Below are 17,926 nucleotides of genomic sequence, written 5' to 3'. Positions count from 1 at the left end.
AAACTCTGATTGCGGGTTTACCACGTGACATGCATCTCACTACGTTCTGGATTTACACACCAGGTGACCTCTCTCACTGCCACAATTTTAAAGCAGACATTATGTTCACTTAACAGATTAAAAAAAATAACAGTAAGGCTAAGAGAAGTTAGAAACCTGCCATTCCGCACCTGCAGGGCGGACGTTCTAAAAACACGTAACCATAAGAGAATTATTAGCAATCAACAGTTCTGCCGCTAATAACCTGCCATCCTTCACCGGGGGCTTTAGGAACGCCCATTCTCCAGAAGAATTTCATCCACCAATCCTTGGCTCCGCCCCTCCCCGTTCCTGCCCAGGCCCCGCCTCGCCCCACCCCCTGGGCCGCTCCGGCCACCGCCCACCCACGAGAGATCCGGCCCCGTGGACTCCTCCACCGCCCTCACTTGAGGAAACCAGCTTGTACCCATCCCGCACCGCGCTGACCAGGGTGGCGCGCAGGCGCTCTGAGTGCGCCCGGATTTCCTGGTCGCGTCCCATCGCTTCCGGCGGGGTAGGTCTGACCAATGAGGTAGGCTCAGAGGCGGGCCATAGTGCTCCCAGGCTCCTCCCCCGCCCTTACTTGAGGAACAGCGGGGAAGGGCGCGTGTGAGGCCTCTACAGCCCGGCCGGGGCTCATGGCTGTCTCCAGGACGCTCGGCACTTTCCGTCTGCCGCCGTTGCCCACGATTCGAGAAATCATTAAGTTGTTTAGACTGCAAGCCGTGAAGCAGCTATCCCAGAACTTTCTCTTGGACTTGAGGCTGACAGGTGGATGGCTTAGCAGTGCTCCAGGATGTCTCCCCGCACGTCCCTGGCGGTGTGGGTCGAGGGGGCTCGTGGGGACCCTGCTCGCGGGTGAGGGGGGTCAGGCGTAGGTGTGCGGTGCACTTAAGTCAGGCCCTCCTGCCGCTTTGTACTGAAGGAACTCCGGAGTCCCGCCGCCCGGGAACGTGTGGAGTGCGTGGTTTGCTCAGGGGCGTTTGCCGCGGCCTCTTGAACGCAGGCTGTGCGGACGCCGAGCAAACACTGGAGGAGGGAGGGTTCGCGTGTCCTGCAAGGCAGTTGTGGCATTCGAATCTCGGTGTGTTAACAATACCTAATACACTGCTCGTGCTGACTAGATTGGCTTTTTATGCAGTTAAATTAGTGCAGGGATTTTATCAGTAACAGCGTCGAAGGAGTATCAGTTTCATGGGATTCGGTATTTCAACGTTTACCTGTTGAGTCTAAAATCCTCGCGGGTGCACATAGCCATTGCGTAAATACATATTGAACCAGCTCCTATGTGCTAGAGCTGGAGAGGGGAGATGGGAGTGAACAGGCAGAGTCTCCCTAGGGAGCTTACATCTTTGTTTACATTCCCACTCCTTAAGTCACGTTTTGTGAAGTAAAACTGACCTGTTTGAAGTGTACAGTTTGATAAGTTTTGACAAATGTATACTCGTTTAACCTCTACCACCGTTTCTTAGTGGTGGTCTTCCTAAAAGACGACACTGTAAGAAGAAGAGGTATTACAAATATGTCCACTAATTCACGATTGCAGTACTTAACGTTTCTGAGGTTTTGATATTTCATTGTTTGGCCCCTTTTTAGAAACTGAAAGGATCAGTAAATCACACCCCAAAAGTTCACTTTCTGTTATACGAAATACAGTCCACAAAGCACGGTTAGGTTGATTTATTTCTTGGACATAGAGTAGCAGTGTGGACAGGCCAGTATCAATATAACTCAGTAAAATAACCTGGTTTCAGTTTTCTCATCTTTTAATTGGAGGAGAGCTCTACTACCAGAGCTTTGAAAGCTTACCCACCTCTAAAATTCTTTGGTCCTGCTAGTAACCAGAACCAGCCTTTTCTATTAGTCATTAGCCGTATTCTAGGTATAAAGCACCATTTTCAGGACTGAAAATACAGGTCTGTATATATTTTTTAAAAATCCCTAGACATTTTCTCATGCGAGTCTTTATTCACCTTCAGGAATAAATTCTAGAATCTAGGTACTACTATCCCATCTTCTACGGGTACCAAAGTGAAGGGAAATAAAGGTACTCATGTGAGATAAGACACTCAGGTGGAGCAGAGCAAGATGGAAACCCAAGCTTCGTGAATTGACAGTGCTTCTTTGATATTCAATTGTATTTGAATTTTTTAAAAAGATTTATTATTTTTTGGGCTGTGTTGGTTCTTCGTTGCTGAGCACAACACTTTCTTTAGTTGTGGTGAGTGGGCCCTATTCATTGCAGTGCGCGGGCTTCTCATTTTGGTGGCTTCTCTTGTTGCAGAGCATGGACACTAGGTGTGCAGCTTTCAGTAGTTGTGGCACGTGGGCTCAGTAGATGTGGCTCTCAGGCTCTAGAGCGCAGGCTCAGTAGTTGTGGCACACCGGCTTAGTTGCTCCAAGGCATGTGGGATCTTCCCAGACCAGGGATTGAACCCGTTTCCCAGGCATTGGCAGGCGGACTGTTCACCACTGCACCACCAGGGAAGTCTTGTATTTGAATGTTTCTGAAAAGTGTAAGGTGGAACAACTGTCCTACCTACTGTCATAGCTTTCCACTAAAAAAAAAAGAAAGAATATTAAATTTACTCCATGATACTTGTGCTTGATGTAGCATCTCTGTTCCCTCTGAAAGGCATCAGTCTTTAGTCGAGGAAGGATTCGCTTTAGGATTTACACCTGAGGGCTTCCCTGGTGGTGCGGTGGTTAAGAATCCACCTGCTAATGCAGGGGACGTGGGTTCGATCCCTGGTCCAGAAAGATCCTACATGCCATGGAACAGCTAAGTCTGTGTGCTACAGCTGCTGAGTTCATGTGCCACAACTGCTGAACCCCACGTGCCTAGAGACCGTGCTCTGCAACAAGAGAAGCCACTGCAATGAGAAGCCCGCACACAACAAAGGATAGCCCCTGCTGTCCGCAACTAGAGAAAGCCCACGGGCAGCAACGAAGACCCAACACAGCCAATAAATAAATATTTTAAAAAAAAGGATTTACACCTGAGCTAGAGTCCCTTCTCTTCCCTTTGCTTTCTAGGTGACCTCAAAACAAGGATACAGGAAAGTTTAGAGAAGTTAAATTGGAGTAGTAGTTCTTAGTTAATGTGTTGTAAGGATTTGCTGTGAGGAAGCATGTAAAGCACCTGTAACAAATAGATGGTTCGTGGGTGCAAGTTTTCTCCTGGCATCCATTAAAGAGAAAACTGTTTTTGGATGATTGAGAGACTGTTTTTTCCTTTAAGCCTACAAAGGTAGGTTATCAATAACAGAAGCAAAAATGAGACTGTACAGTATCAGTGAGCAATGCAAAGAAGTGCTGATATATTTTCAGTGGCTAAATTTCCCTATCCCAAGAGGCCCAGTTGCTTGGATTTTAATCTCAATCAATAAGACCAGTCTGTTGTTTGTTTTTCCAGAAGTGATGGTTGATTGCGGTGAATCCTCAGTAATCTGCTTTTCTGTGATTTCTTAAGGTCTGCTAACTTAGAAAATTAAATTTTTAATTAACCTCATATTAAAATTTTAATTTTCTCATATCAGCTTGGGTGTTTGCAAAGCTTAAAAAACCTCCATTGCTAAATTTCACATTTTCCTGAAAATAACCAAGAATCCAAATTTTTGCAAGTCCTATGAGCTAGGAACTCGCCGCCATTGCCATATTGACCACCACCCAGATGTCTGTAGGTAAAAATAGAGACAGCCAGCACTTTTTGCTTCTGGATTTTTAACTAGCAACATTGGAAATTCTGAATGTGAAACTAGTCTTGCTTATTCAAATGTTCAGTGTTCAACAACTGTAGAGAAGTGTGCATGCTTATCCAGGCAACCCTTCTCAGGAATTGATTGGTTTCAAGGAGGAATAGGTAGAAAATACCATATTAGCTAAATTTAAATTAAGGAAATTTGTCATGATAATCTTATTTTTATTAAGGGTTTGGTACAACTCAAGTTATGTGGTAGAATATTGAATGGCCACTATATGTTGGTTTAGGTTGAGAGTTAAATCGGATAAATATTACATATAAAAGATTAGTTGATTGAGTAATGACTGATAAGAATTTGTGTAGATTATTTTTCTTTTTAAATTACATATTTTGAAATTTGCCAAGGTAATCGACTGACACTTTCTTTTCTCTAGATAAAATCGTAAGGAAAGCTGGCAATCTGACAAATGCTTATGTTTATGAAGTGGGCCCTGGGCCTGGGGGAATCACAAGATCCATTCTCAATGCTGGTATTGCTGAACTTCTGGTGGTTGAAAAGGATAGTCGATTTATTCCTGGATTGCAGGTGAAATACTTTGTGTCTTTTTTTTTTTTTTTTTAGGAGGCAAAAACTCAATTTAAATCTTCAGGCCACGATTCTTAAGCCCCAGGGTATCCAAGGATTCTATAGCTTGCTGTTCAAACTGCAGCTCTCCAGGCTTCATTCTAGAGATTCTGATTCCATAGTCTGGAGTGGTCTTGGAATCTGCATTTCTAACCAGCGTCCCCACGTGAACTGTTGGCCACAGCTTGAATAAACCTGCTTTATGCATTGATACTAAACAAACTAATTGCTTTGTGTGACCTTTTTTTATCTACTAATATCTGTGCAGGTCATGGCCCATTCTTTCAAAAATAAGTAAAACTAATGCGAATAATGACTCAGTTATTGGCATGACTCCTGAGAATCTCATTTAAATTCAGAAAATCATTTCTGCAAGCAAAGGATGAAGACATACGCCTCATTGAGAGAGACTAGTTGTTAAGCTTAGGCGTTCATATAAGGATTTTTTAAGTGAAGAGATTAAGTTGTACCATTGTACATATAGATTTAAGATGAGGTTTGAATGAAATGATACATGAATCTTTAAAATAGTAGACGATGTCATATGAGAAATGTTTGAAGGAACTGGGTGTGTTTCAGCTGGAGAAGAGAAGCCTTGAGTGAGGGGCTTCACAGCTGCCTATCAAAGGTTGTGGTGAGGGGGATCAGGTTGTTTTTGTCTTTAGAAGAGAGCTAAAATAGGTAAAAACTGATGGAGTCAGATGCGGATTTAAATTGAGGAGGGACTTAAATTTTTAAAACAGTGGAACAGATGGTATCAGGAATCTTGTAAAGGGAATTGTTCATGGGGGGCACTTAATGGCTTAAGGGCCTTTGTTTGATTCCTGCACAATTCTGAAACTTTAAAAGAGCCCTTACTTAGCCTTTGGTTCATATGAGTAGCAATTTATTAGGGGAGTCCAAAAGAATAAAATTATCTGCATTGTTTCTTTCATACAAGAGGACAAATTGGTTTAAAAGTAGTATATTCTGGTACTTTTGTATGTATTAATGGATAAATGTTTAATTTCTGCCAGAACAGATTGAGAAAATTTGTTTGAAAATCTAGGGCTTTGTGTTCATGCCTCTGAATTTTTTTTTTTGAAACCTAGTGATTTTTTTCTCAATATTTTGCTATATCCAGTTTTTATGCTTTAAAAAATATGTATTTAGTTTCATCTAATTTTGCCAGCCTTTATTGATAGAATTTGTTTCAGATTTATAACTGAGGATTATTTGGTGCATATTCCTTGATCAAATGTGGGGTTTAATAGTGGTTTTTGTTCTGAACCACTTACTTCTTTTAACTGTGTATCAGTGGGAGGTGGAAGTGGTAATATTGTTATTTTTGGTGAGAGCATAAGATGATAAAAAGAAACTGAATAACACCTAATTCCCTGCAGGTTTATTCATCTAGCCCTTTTGTGGGCAAAGAGAGGAAGACTCATCTGACTTTTTTCCCCTTAAAGGGACATCTTAACGCTAAATCTCACCCTCTATTATACGTAATTCTTTCTTATTAGGCAGGGAGGTGAATCACATTTCTCATTGCCAGCTTGATTTACATACTCTTCTCTTTTATCTCAACTGAAGATCTTTGAAGACAAACTAAAAGACAGCTGCACTCTTCTCACCTGCACCCCTTCCCTAAGTTCCTGCCTTGTTTTGTTTCTCTCATCAGATTTATCATCACCTGACACATTGTGTGTTCTTATTTGTTGTCAGTCTCACCCCTCTGGAATGTGAGGGCCATGAGGGTAGAGGTTTTTGTTTGTTGTGGTCCCTGCTGCATGTCTATAACATGAGTGCCTGGCACATAGCAGGTGTTCATTAATGTCTCACATGGGAGATAGAATGGTTGACTCTCTGTTTTTGTAGGTATCTATCTAATTAGCTGATTAAATGTGTCATTTAATGGTGAAAGTGAATAATTGTGTAGCATTGATTATCAGAAAAGTTTGGTGTTTCTTTTTCTAAATGTGAAGGTTGATTTCAAGGTAAATTATTGTGCGGGAAATGTATATTTGACTTCTTTTCTGTAGAAGAAGCAAAATTAATTTTTAGTGTCTTATATGCAGGAAAGGAATTTGCCTTAAAAAAGAAATGTTGGGTACTAAAATATCAAATAGACTTCTTTTTCCTGTAAAGAATGTTTCAATATGTAAAACCACTTTCTTCTAGAGGTACTGAATTAATCATAAAACTGAGTAAAGGCAGAAGGAGAGTGATCTATTTTAAGGATTCCATTTTAGTGTTATCTAAGCTAATGGAATTACTTTTTAAAGAAATTGTAATAATTTATAAAATGTCTGCTAGCTGAAAGTCTCATTTGTAGCTTAATTTGATTCTTAAAATATTATCACGCGGCAGCCTAGGGGAAGGAACATAGTGATAACATAGGTTTCACTATCAACATGTTGAAATGACTATGTTCAATGCTTTCACATATCTAATATGTGAAAGCATCATACTACGATTTTGTAGTGAAGAACAGACTCTTAGCATCAGATGGCCTGTGTTTGACTTCAGGCTCTACCACTTACTATTTATGTGACTTTGGGCAGGTAACTATCTCTCTGTGCCTCAGTTTGCTCATGGGATTGCTATGGATTGAATGAATGCCTTATCTTAGTGGGCACTCAATACAGTTTTTGATATAAGTAATCAATTAAATTATCATCCCCGTGCCTTGGGCACCGTTGATAATAAAGGATTGTTCAGGAGACTGCTCATCTGGAAAGAGGTGTAGGAGAAAAGTAATGTTATTGCTTTGGAGCACTAGAAAATCCCCAGTTCTGTGGAAACATTGGGACTTTCTCCAACTCATCAAACTAGCATTGAACATCTGGGGTTTCTTTCTCTTAATGTTGTAGCATTTTCTTGTGATTGTGCATTTCTAGGGTTTTTGTTTGTTATGTTTGGTTGTTTATTATTGTTATGGCTGGGTAGATTCTCATTGCCTTGGAGGGGAGTGAGATTTCCTGACACCTTGGGGAGCTTGAGGTCTTGATAATTTTTTCCCCAACATATGAATTGAAGATCACATCATTGTAAGTAATTTGTTCTGCTTCAGATAAGTAGTCTGGATTCTTCTTTTTTTTCTGTTTGTTTTAAAGATTTTTATATTCATAGCAATCATAACTAATATTTATCGAGAGTTTACTACACTAAGCGCTTTGTTTTACAGCTTTATTGAGGTATAATTGTTTCAGTAAACTGCACATATTGAAAGTGTACAAAATACTTTTTTTTGACAAATGTGTAATCACAAGAAACCATCACCACAATCAAGATAACAACCATCTATAACCTTCAAAATTCCTTATGTTCCTTTATGACCCACCCCTCCATCTTCCCCCTCCTCAGACAACTGTTGATCTGCTTTGTCACTATAGATTATTTTCCATTTTTTAGAATTTTATATAAATGAAATCATACAATACGTTTTTTTTTGTCTGATGTCTTTTACTGAGAATAATTCTTTTGAGTTTCACCTATGTTGAGGTGTTTTATGAGCTCTTTCTTATTGCTTGCCTAGTATTCCCTTGTAAGGCTTTACCAGATTTGTAAATTCATTCACCAGTTGATGGACTTTGGGTTGTTTCCATTTTTCGGCTATCACACATTAAGCTATTAGGAACGTTCACATGCAGGTCTTTGAGTATACTGATACATACTTTTCTGTCTCTTGAGTAAAGAACTAGATGTGGAATGTCTGAGTCCTGTGGTAGATGTATGTTAAACTTTTCATGAAACTACCAAACCATTTTACAAGGTGGCTGTATCATTTAAAGTACCCACTGGTCATGCGGGAATTCCAGTTGCTCCACATGCTTGCTCATATTTGGTATAGTTAGTCTTCTTAATTTTAGCCGTCCATGTGTGCATGTAGTGGTATTTCATTGTGGTTTTTATTTGCATTTCCCTAACAAATAATGATACTGGACATGTTTTCATGCGTTTGCGCAAATATTTTGAGCAGTTTTAAATTTTTTTGTCTTTTTATTGTTGTAAGATTTTTATACAGTGTAGACAGGTACTTTGTCAGATATGTTTTGCAGTGCTTTCTCCTCAGTTGTGACTTGTCTTCATTTTCTTAGGCATTTAACAGTGTCTTTTGAAGAGGAAAAACTTAGTTTTTATCATGTACAATTTATCAGTTTTTTTTAATTTGATGCTTTCTGCATCTTAGTTTTAAAATAATTGCCAAAAACAAAACTAAGAATTTCTCCAGCATTTTCTTCCAGATGTTTTATCTGGATGTGGAATGTAAAAAAAAAAGTGAACTCGTAGATACAGAGAACAGGTTGGTGACTGCCAGAGGCTGGGGTTGGGCATGAGTGAACTGGGTGAAGTTAGTCAAAAGATACAAACTTCCAGTTTTAAAATAAGTTAAGTCCTAGAGATGTGATGTATAGCATGCTGACTATAGTTGACAATACTGTATTGTACATTTCAGAGTTGCTAAGAGTGAATCTTAAAAATTCTCATCACAAGAAAGAAAAATTTGTGTGGTGATGGTTTCACAGCATATGTATATAGCTAATCGTTATATTGTGCCCCCTGAAACTAACATAATGTATATGTTAATTGTATCTCAGTTTTTTTTTAAGTTGAATGCTAATTGAGTTGACAGCTTATTTCCTGAATAATGTACAAATTCTTAGAATCATAAGCAACATAAGATCCAGTGGTTTTCAAAGTTCAGTTGACTGTTGAACAACATGGATTTGAACTGCATAGGTCCACTTACATGCAGATTTTTTTCAGTAAATATATGCAGTACTGCACGATCTGAGGTTAATTGACTCTGATGTTGAGCGGGTACAGAGGGCTGATTATGGGACTTGAGTATCTGTAAATTTAGGTATCCTCAGCAGGTGCTGGAACAAATCCCCTGCATATACCAAGGGGTGATTGTAAATGGGAAGGAGAAAAATAAAATCCCTCTCCAGTTTTCCAAGGGTCAGTTAAGTAGAGGCCTTAACTTGGTGGTTAGAGTGCCTCCTTGTTGGTCTGTTCCAGGTGAGCCAAATTATAAAACTGCCAGGACTTGCTCTCCTCTTGTTCTGAATATTCCATAGCAAAAGTAATAATAATGAGAGGCAGAAGTCTCATTTTGATATTTTTTGCACAATGAGAGGAACATGAACCTTGATAGAAATGTATAATTTGGAGTAAAATATTACAATTAATCCCTATAAATCACTAGGTAATATTAGTTCCTTACAATGAGCAGAAAAATTATGAAGGTATCTCTAAAATATTTTCAGTAAGGAGACTTATTTAGACACTGATCTTAGCGAGATCATTCTAACTCTGAAGTCTCAAAATGAAGTCAATATAATTTGCTTCCACCAAATAAGTGCATGAAATTTTAGCACTTAAATTTTGTGCAAGTTTCAGAGTCACAGTACTTTGAGAAATTTTAAAAATTGCCAAAACCCAAACTAAGAATTTCTCCTGTATCCTAGAAGTTTCATAGTTTTAACTTTTACATGTAGGCCTATTGACACATTTTGAGTTAACTTTTGTATATAGTGTGAGGTAAGGGTAAAGATTTGTGGCAGTTTTTTTGCACCATTTGTTGAGAATATTATCTTTTCCTCATTGAGTTGCCTTGTTACTGTTGTCAAAAATCAATTAACCTTATGTGTGTTTGTTCATATCTTGACTTCCAACTCTGTTTTATTGATCTGTAGGTCTGTCTTTTCACCAATACCAATTGATTCCTGTAGCTTTATAGTAAAACTTGAGAGCAGGTAATGTAGGTCTTCCAGCTTTGTTCTTTTTCAAAATTGTTTTTGCTATTCTAGATTCTTTGCATTTCCATATAGTTTTTTAAAAAATTTGTTTTATTTATTGGCTGCGTTAGGTCTTCATTGCTGCACATGGGCTTTCTGTAGTTGAAGAGAGCGGGGGCTACTCTTCATTGCAGTGTGCAGGCTTCTTTTGTTTTGGAGCACAGGCTCTAGGCATGCAGGCTTCAGTAGTTGTGGCATGTGGGCTCAGTAGTTGTGGCTTGCAGGCTCTAGAGTTCAAGCTCAGTAGTTGTGGCGCACGGGCTTAGTTGTTCCGAGGCATGTGGGATCTTCTCAGATCAGGGCTCGAACCTGTGTCCCCTAAATTGGCAGGCGGATTCTTAACCACCAGGGAAGCCCTCCATATAGTTTTAAAATCAGATTAGCAATTTCCACTTAAAAAAAAAAAAAAGCCTCATGTGATTGGGGTTGGATTAAAACTGTAAATCACTTTGGGGAGAATTGGCATCTTAATGGTATAGTCTTCTGATCGATGAACATGATATATTTCTCCACTTATTTAGGTTTTCTCTAATTTCTCATGGCCATGTTTTATAGTTCTTAGTAGACAAGTCTTGGCACATCTTTTGTTAAATTTACCCGTAACTGTTTCATATTCTTTGATACTGTTGTATATGGTATGTTTTTAATTTTAACTCCAAGTTGTTTGTTGTTATTAGGTAGAAATACCATTTAGTTTTAGATAGTGACTTTGTATCCTGCAACCTTGCTATACTCACTTATTAGTAGCTGTTTGGTAGATTTCGTATTAGTATTGTCTGCATATATTAATATTTCATCTGCAAATACAGTTTCACCTCCTCCATTTCAGTCTACTTGTCATTGTTTTTCTTCTTGCACTTTCTTTTGTTTCTCCAGTACAATGTTTAACAGAAGTGGTAAGAATAAAACATCCTTGTCTGTCCCTAGTCTTTGTGGGAAGGCATTCAGACTCTTACCATTGAGTATGATGTTAGTTGTGGGTTTTTCCTGTGTCTCCTTTTTCAGACTGAAGAAGGTCCCTTCTGTTCCTAGTTTGCTGAGAAGTTTGTTTTAAATAATGAATGGATGTTGGATTTGCAAGGATACTTTTTCTGAGTTTTGGCGATAATTATATGGTTTTCTTTTTTAATTTGTTGATATGGTGAATTATACTGATTTTTCTAATAGTAAATAAACCATCTGTAGAATCTGTAATGATGTCACCTCTCTCGTTCCTGATATTGATAATTGGCATCTCTCTCTTTACTGATCAGTCTGGCTACAGAGTAGTCAACTTTATTGATCTTAAACAAAAACGGCTTTGGAATCACTAATTTTTCTCTATTTTCTGTTTTCTTATTTCATAGATTTATGCCCTGAAAATTTTGTTCCTCTTGCTTTGGGTTTAATTTATTCTTTCTGTAGTTTAAGGTAGAAGCTAAAGTCATTGATTTGAAGCCTTTCTTATTTTCTTACAGGTGTTAGTACAATAAATTTCCCTCTCAGTACACCTTTAGCAGAATCCCACAAATTTTGATGTGTTGTTTCATTTTCATTCCATTCAGTATAGTTTCTGATTTCTTTTTTCTTTTTAGTATTTTTTGAGATATTAAAGACTTCCAAAAGAAGTTTCAAATTCGCACAACCTTTAGTTCCAATTTCCTTGTAATTTCTTATTTGACTTGTAGATTATTTAGAAGTGTATCATTTAGTTTGCAAATTTGGGGGCTTTTCTTATCACTTTCTGTTATTTCTAACTTAATTCCATTGTGATCAAAGTCATACGTTGCATGACTTGACTCAATTTTTTATTAATTCAGACTTGTTTATGGCATATGAAATATCTGTCTTGGTAAATGTTTCTTGAAAAGAATATACATCTGCTGTTGTTGGATGAAGCATAAATTTCAACTAGGTCAGTTGACATTACTCAAGTCGTCAATCTCAGTGATTTTCTATCTACTTGTTAGGTCATTTGTTGAGAGAAAGGTATTGAAATCTTGTACTCTAATTGCAGATTTGTCTGTCTCTCCTTGTAGTCCTGTCAGTTTTTGTTTAATCTATTGCAAAACACTGTTTTTGGTACATAAACATTTAGGATTGTTTTATCTTTGTTGTGGATTGGCTGCTTTATCATTTTGAAATCATCTTCATGATCCCTGGTGATATTCTTTCCTCTGGAATCTGCTGTGTCTGATATTAATATAGCCATTCCAGCTTTCTTTTGATTAGTGTTAGAATGGTATGTCATTTCCATCCCTTTTACCTATTTGTGTTTTTATATTTAAAGTATGTTTCTCACAGGCAAGTATGTAGGGGGCCTTGCATTTTTCCCACCTGTCTGGCCATCTCTGCCTTATGTATTAGTTTTCTATTGCTGCTGTAACAAATTACCACAAATTCAGTAGCTTAAAATGACACAAATTTTTCTCTTACAGTTCTGGGGGTTAGGAGGATAGAAGCAAGGTCAGCAGGGCTGCATTCTTCTGGAGGCTTCAGGGGAGAATCTGTTTCCTTGCCTTTCTCAGCTTCTAGAGGCCACCTGCAATCATTCGCTCGTGGACCTCTTGCTTCTACATCTATGCTGTTGACTCTGATCCTCCTGCCTGTCATCACCTTTGTGATTACATTGGGCCCACTTGCATAATTTAGGCTAATTTCTCCATCTTAAGATCTTTAATCACATCAGCCAAGTCCCTATTACCATGTAACATAACATAGTCACAGGTTCCAGGGAATAGGATGTGTACTTTTGTGGGACCAGTAGTCAGTCTACTCCAGTTTATTATCTATAACTCTTTATTATTTGAGTGGTTTATTGAAGGTGTATAGTATACATATGTATTTAACACATTCCAATCTATCTTCAAGTAATTACATATACCACTTCATGTATAGTGTACAAATCTTACAATAGTATACTTGCATCTCTCCCCACCAAGCCTTTGTGCTATTGTCATATTTCTCCAAATGTTATAAAGTTCACAGTGCAATGCTATTTTTGTTTTAAAAGTCAATTCTATATTAAAGAAACTTAAATAATAAGCAAAAATTCTTACATATTTACCCATGTGGTTACTATTTTGAGTGCTCTTCTTCCATATTTCTGTTCAGTATCATTTTCTTTCCTCCTGAAAGACTTTCTTTAGCATTTCTTGTAGTGTGGATCTCTTGGTAATAAATCTTTTTTAGTATGTCTGAAAAAGCTTTTTATTTTGCCTTTGTGTTTAAAAAACTGTCAGGTTTTTGATTTTTATTTTTCAGTGCTCTTAAGGTGATGCTCTGCTATCTTCTTGTGTTGTTTCTGACAAGAAATCTTCTGTTGTTCTTATCTTTGCTTCTGTCTTTTTTTCTCTGGCTGTTTTTAAGATTTTTTCTTTATCACTGGTTTTGAGCATTTTCATCATGATGTGCGTTGGTGTTATTTTCTTGCTGTTTCTTGCCCTTGGGGCAATGAGAGCTTCTTGGATCTGCAGGTTTTCTTGCACTTCCGGTTCTCCAGTGTCTGAATATTATTGCCTCAACTATTTTGTCCATTTCTTGTTTAAGGCAAAAGAGTGTATCTGGTCTCCTATATTTCATCTTCTCCAGAGTAAGAAGCTCTAGGATTCTTCCTAACCATTAAGTTATGTGTTTATTTCATTAAATTTTGGCAATAGTAAGGCATTGATTATTGTTAGTATTGTTAGCTGGGGTTTTATAATAGGTAAGCAGAGTGATTATTTCTTACTTGATAGACAAGGTGGAGAGTTCATGGGATTGAAAAAGAAATAGGCTGATGTTCAAGTATCATATATGGCACTTACTAGCTTTGTGACCCTGAGCTTGCCTTTGGATCCTTTTTAGCTTCAGCTTTCTCATCCGCAGTATGGAAATAATAGTTATTGTTTGTGGTTGTTACAAGGATAGATAGAAATTTATGTAAAGAGCCTGGCCTATTGCCAGTAGTCAATAAATGGTTGCTATTATAAGTATTCTCCTTCCCCATCATCTTGTAAAGGGACATATAAAGTAATCTAGTCATCCTGACAAGAGGAGCAGTTTTTAATCAGAGGTACAATTTTGAAATTCTTTCCTTGCTAGCAAATTTTAAATAAGGAGAACTTTCTGTTGTGATAATTACATACTTTAGATATGTAACTTAGTCGATATAGATATAATGATAGTTAATCATAAGATAGACAACACTCAACCAATTAGCAAAAGGTGACTTAAAGCCAAAGTGATTTCCTAGTCCACTGCAAGTCGTAAGGACAGAGATCAATGCTAGAAGCAGACCCACTGACAACAGCAAGAAGTAATAGTTACTACTATGGCAGAAAAGCTGTAAAAAGCAAACATAAAACTGAAAAAAAGCAGAGCAGTAAGGGATCATAGCCACTGAGGCCGTTGCTCTACAGACAACAGTAACCGAAGTCATCAAGGAAATGGTGAAATTGGGTTCATTGTTCTTGGCTTAGGAAGAGAATTGTGCAGTATAGTTTAGAAAGATTTCCATCTGTATGTTTCCTTTTAAGAAATCTTAACACTTAAAGGAGTTACATTGGTTGAATAGAAAATTGATTAAATCAAACATCTAATTCCTTGAGTCTGAGTGAGTTTCTACTATACATGTTCTGGTCCTGTTTAAAAAGCAAAGCACACTGACTTTTTGAAATCATGCTGTAATCTTCACCCTAAAAAAAGTCATTTGTAACATCTTAAATTCCCTTTGAATAATAGCATTAGTCTTTTCTGTGTATTCTATGTAAGAAAAAAACCTTTTTTTCACCTATTGTGTTCCATAGTGTAGATTCATCCTCATATAGTTTGCCTAACAGTTTTGTCCAGACCTTATTTCAGCAGCATCTGGGTTCCTACTTTGTGGCAGGTTAGAAAAAAGGTAATATCACTGGGCTGTGTAATTAATGCTTAGCCCACTGTGCAGTGTTGGCTGCCATGAGCCCCTCCCTAACCATGGGAAGGTGGCGTAAAACATACAAAATGGCTATTTGATATGGTTTTTTGCTCTCAAGGAATTTATAATTGGGTATAAGTTCCAAGAATTGCATAAGTTCTTTCCTCATCAAATTAGTCACCAGCAGACTAGTTAGACCATAACTACTTGCCCCTCGACAGAAAGCATTCACTAAGACCTTGACTTGTTAGAGGAGAAAGATATTTAGGTGACCTTGTGAAGAATACTTGTGCATTTGTTGTCTCACTTTTATTAAAGGCATTCTCTATTTGTTCCTTGTACCCTTTACAAAACTTAATATCAGAAAAACATAATCTCTTGGAAACTGGGTATAATTACTCCCAATACTGAGTGAAAATGACATAATTCAGTATGTCAGCTGTGAGATGTGACATCCCTAGGATTGTTATGATGTAAAGCTCTCACGGTATACATATATGCTTCTCTTACCATGGTTTGGTTTTCTTTCTCTTTTATAGCCTTATTTAAAATGAATGCTTTTTACTCAAACCTTACTCATGTCTCATTGTAGAAAAAATAGGGTTAGAAACTAAAATAAAAATGATAGAACAATTTGAGTGTCTGTAAAAATACTCATTTGGCTATAATCAAGTGCATGCATTCCTAGTCAGCTGTGCCTTTGAGCACATTATGAGGCAACACCACCAGAGTTCTGAAGTGTAAAAGGCACCAGTGTTACTGTTGAAGGGCTGTAATAGTGACCCTTCCCACCCCTTGGTCATTCCCCAAATATCATTATGATAATGAAAACATTTTCCTCTATTAGTGGTTGGTTGGAAGGTCTTTCTGTGTCATTGCTGAACATCATTAGGTGTTGAAATGGCTGCTGTCTGTAATCATACTATCATTTCACTTTGTATAGCATTTTTTTTTTTTTTTTTTGCCTCCATGATTGCTTCAGGGCCTTCACGTAAAACTGTGAACACCGGCATTCATTCCTTCTGCAGTGGGGATTGGGAAGGGGGAAAACAAAGCTACAGGGTAGTCCTGGAAAAGGTAGACCTTTTAAAGAACAGGAGGACTTGATGTGTCATTGACTGACACTTAAGCCTGAAAGGGAATCCAGAAAAAACCAAAAAAGCAACTTTAAACGTAGGAAAGGAAGGTAAATGTGTATTATATGAGGTTTCTGGTATGCAGCTGTGCGTGTCAGTATGGAAAAAATTAACATTGCAAACATGGTTGAGTTATCAGAGCATGTAAATTAATGCCAAAGAGCCAAATTTACATTGTTTTGTTTTAGTCTTAATTTCTAATTACTTCATTACTTTCTATATATTGACATTGTGAAACAGAAGCTTTTAGTTCTGCCTCTTTGTTTTTGGTATGCTTATTTGTTTTGTTTTAATTATGTGAAGCATAATTATAGAAAAAAAATTTAATGTTCTTCACCAATGGTAAATGCTATCATTAAATACACAGTTTTTATATAGTAAGAACCTGTCCCATAGAGAGCTATCTCCTTTTTTATTTTTATAGTACATTGAGGTTATTATATTTTCTAAGGTTAGTTGTCTGGAACTCATCAGATTAAGTTTTAGCAAATCATGGTAACTTAAAATAATCCATAAGTACATTAATATCAGAGGTACACAATTATTTTTGCTAAACTACCATAGCTAAATATATCAAATTAGATGATTCTCAGACTTAAAATGTTTAGCCTCTAATCAGTATATGCATTTCAGCTATGCATTTCTCAAATTCTAATTGATTTATCAGTGAAATCTTTGCAAGTTTCTGGACCCTACAAATTTTGGGAGCTCCAGATCTCTCAGGCTAGGAGAGGAGTTTCCCAGCTTCACAGAAAACCGAATGCCATTTGATCATTCACTTATTCACTTATCAAATACATATGAAGCGCCTACTATGCACTGCTGCAGCTGCGGTGGATATTAAGATAGATAAGAAACAGGTGCTCTTAAGGGGCCTACATCGTTACCGGGGAGAAAACCTATATGTATGCAGTTGTAATACGCAGTGCTATAAAGGAGCATGTGCGAGGCACATTGTTGACTCGAAGTGTTGAGTGATCTACAGCTGGGTGTCTTGGTCCATGTCTCCTCTCTGGCTTTTGTGATGGTGCTTTCATCCTTCCTCAGTTGCCTGAGTTAGTGAAAAGAAGAGTTAGGAGGGAGAATCAGCTTTAATTGTGCTAGAGAAGGTCCAAAGGATGCTCAGGGCAAAAGTTCCTTGAATTGGAGCCAAGGTTCTCTGAGCTCCCTGAGCTGAGATTGAATGTGAGAAGAGGGTATGCTCTTCCTTTGTGACTGACTTTAGATGTGCTTGTTTTCATTGATTTTACTCACTGCTGCATGTTGAGCTTTATAAGCTCAGGGATTGCATCTGGTTTTTGTTGTTGTTTTACTAAGGACTTCAAAAATCAAGTTTTGTGTTGGGTCCAGAGCACTTAACGCAATGCAGATTTATAGATGGCTTAGCTGTAAGGCTCTTTTTAGTTAGGTGCCAACAATTCAGTGCTGTGAGAGCATTTCTTAAGGTGTGATACTAAGGTGGATGAGCTAGAGGAAAAAAAAGATAAACGAAAGAGTACTTTTTTCCTTTTTTTTTTTTTCCTTTTTACTTAAAAACTGAAGGGAGAGGAAGAAAAGCAAATAGTGGAAAGCAGAAATAGGCGGGGAGGTAGCTTGTGTTAAAATGTGCAGGATAATTCATTAGGGTGAAAGTGCGTGTGAATCAGAAATACTTTAGAGGTGCCTGGTCAAGGGAGTGTTTCAGGTGCCATGTACAGCTTGGTAATGACACATGCCTTTCTGCTTGGTTGACTTGACTCGTAGATTAAATTAAAGATCTTGGTAATATGTAGAATCCTTTGTATA

The 17,926-nt window shown here is 37.8% G+C and overlaps 1 protein-coding gene across 1 annotated transcript in view; it reads left to right on the top strand.

The window, feature by feature from the left end:
• Positions 1 to 606: 606 nt before the first annotated feature.
• The window catches only part of TFB1M (transcription factor B1, mitochondrial), a 63,960-nt gene continuing 46,640 nt past the window's right edge, over positions 607 to 17,926 (top strand). The window contains 2 exon segments of the mRNA XM_057739338.1: positions 607 to 789; positions 4,156 to 4,307. Of these exon segments, the coding sequence (XP_057595321.1) occupies positions 657 to 789; positions 4,156 to 4,307 (285 nt within the window). The 5' untranslated portion in view covers positions 607 to 656.

Source organism: Hippopotamus amphibius, chromosome 6 (assembly GCF_030028045.1).
Source record: "Hippopotamus amphibius kiboko isolate mHipAmp2 chromosome 6, mHipAmp2.hap2, whole genome shotgun sequence".
Taxonomy (NCBI): domain Eukaryota; kingdom Metazoa; phylum Chordata; class Mammalia; order Artiodactyla; family Hippopotamidae; genus Hippopotamus; species Hippopotamus amphibius.
The sequence above is the reverse complement of the archived record's forward strand: the minus strand, read 5'-3'. Positions and strand labels throughout refer to the sequence as shown.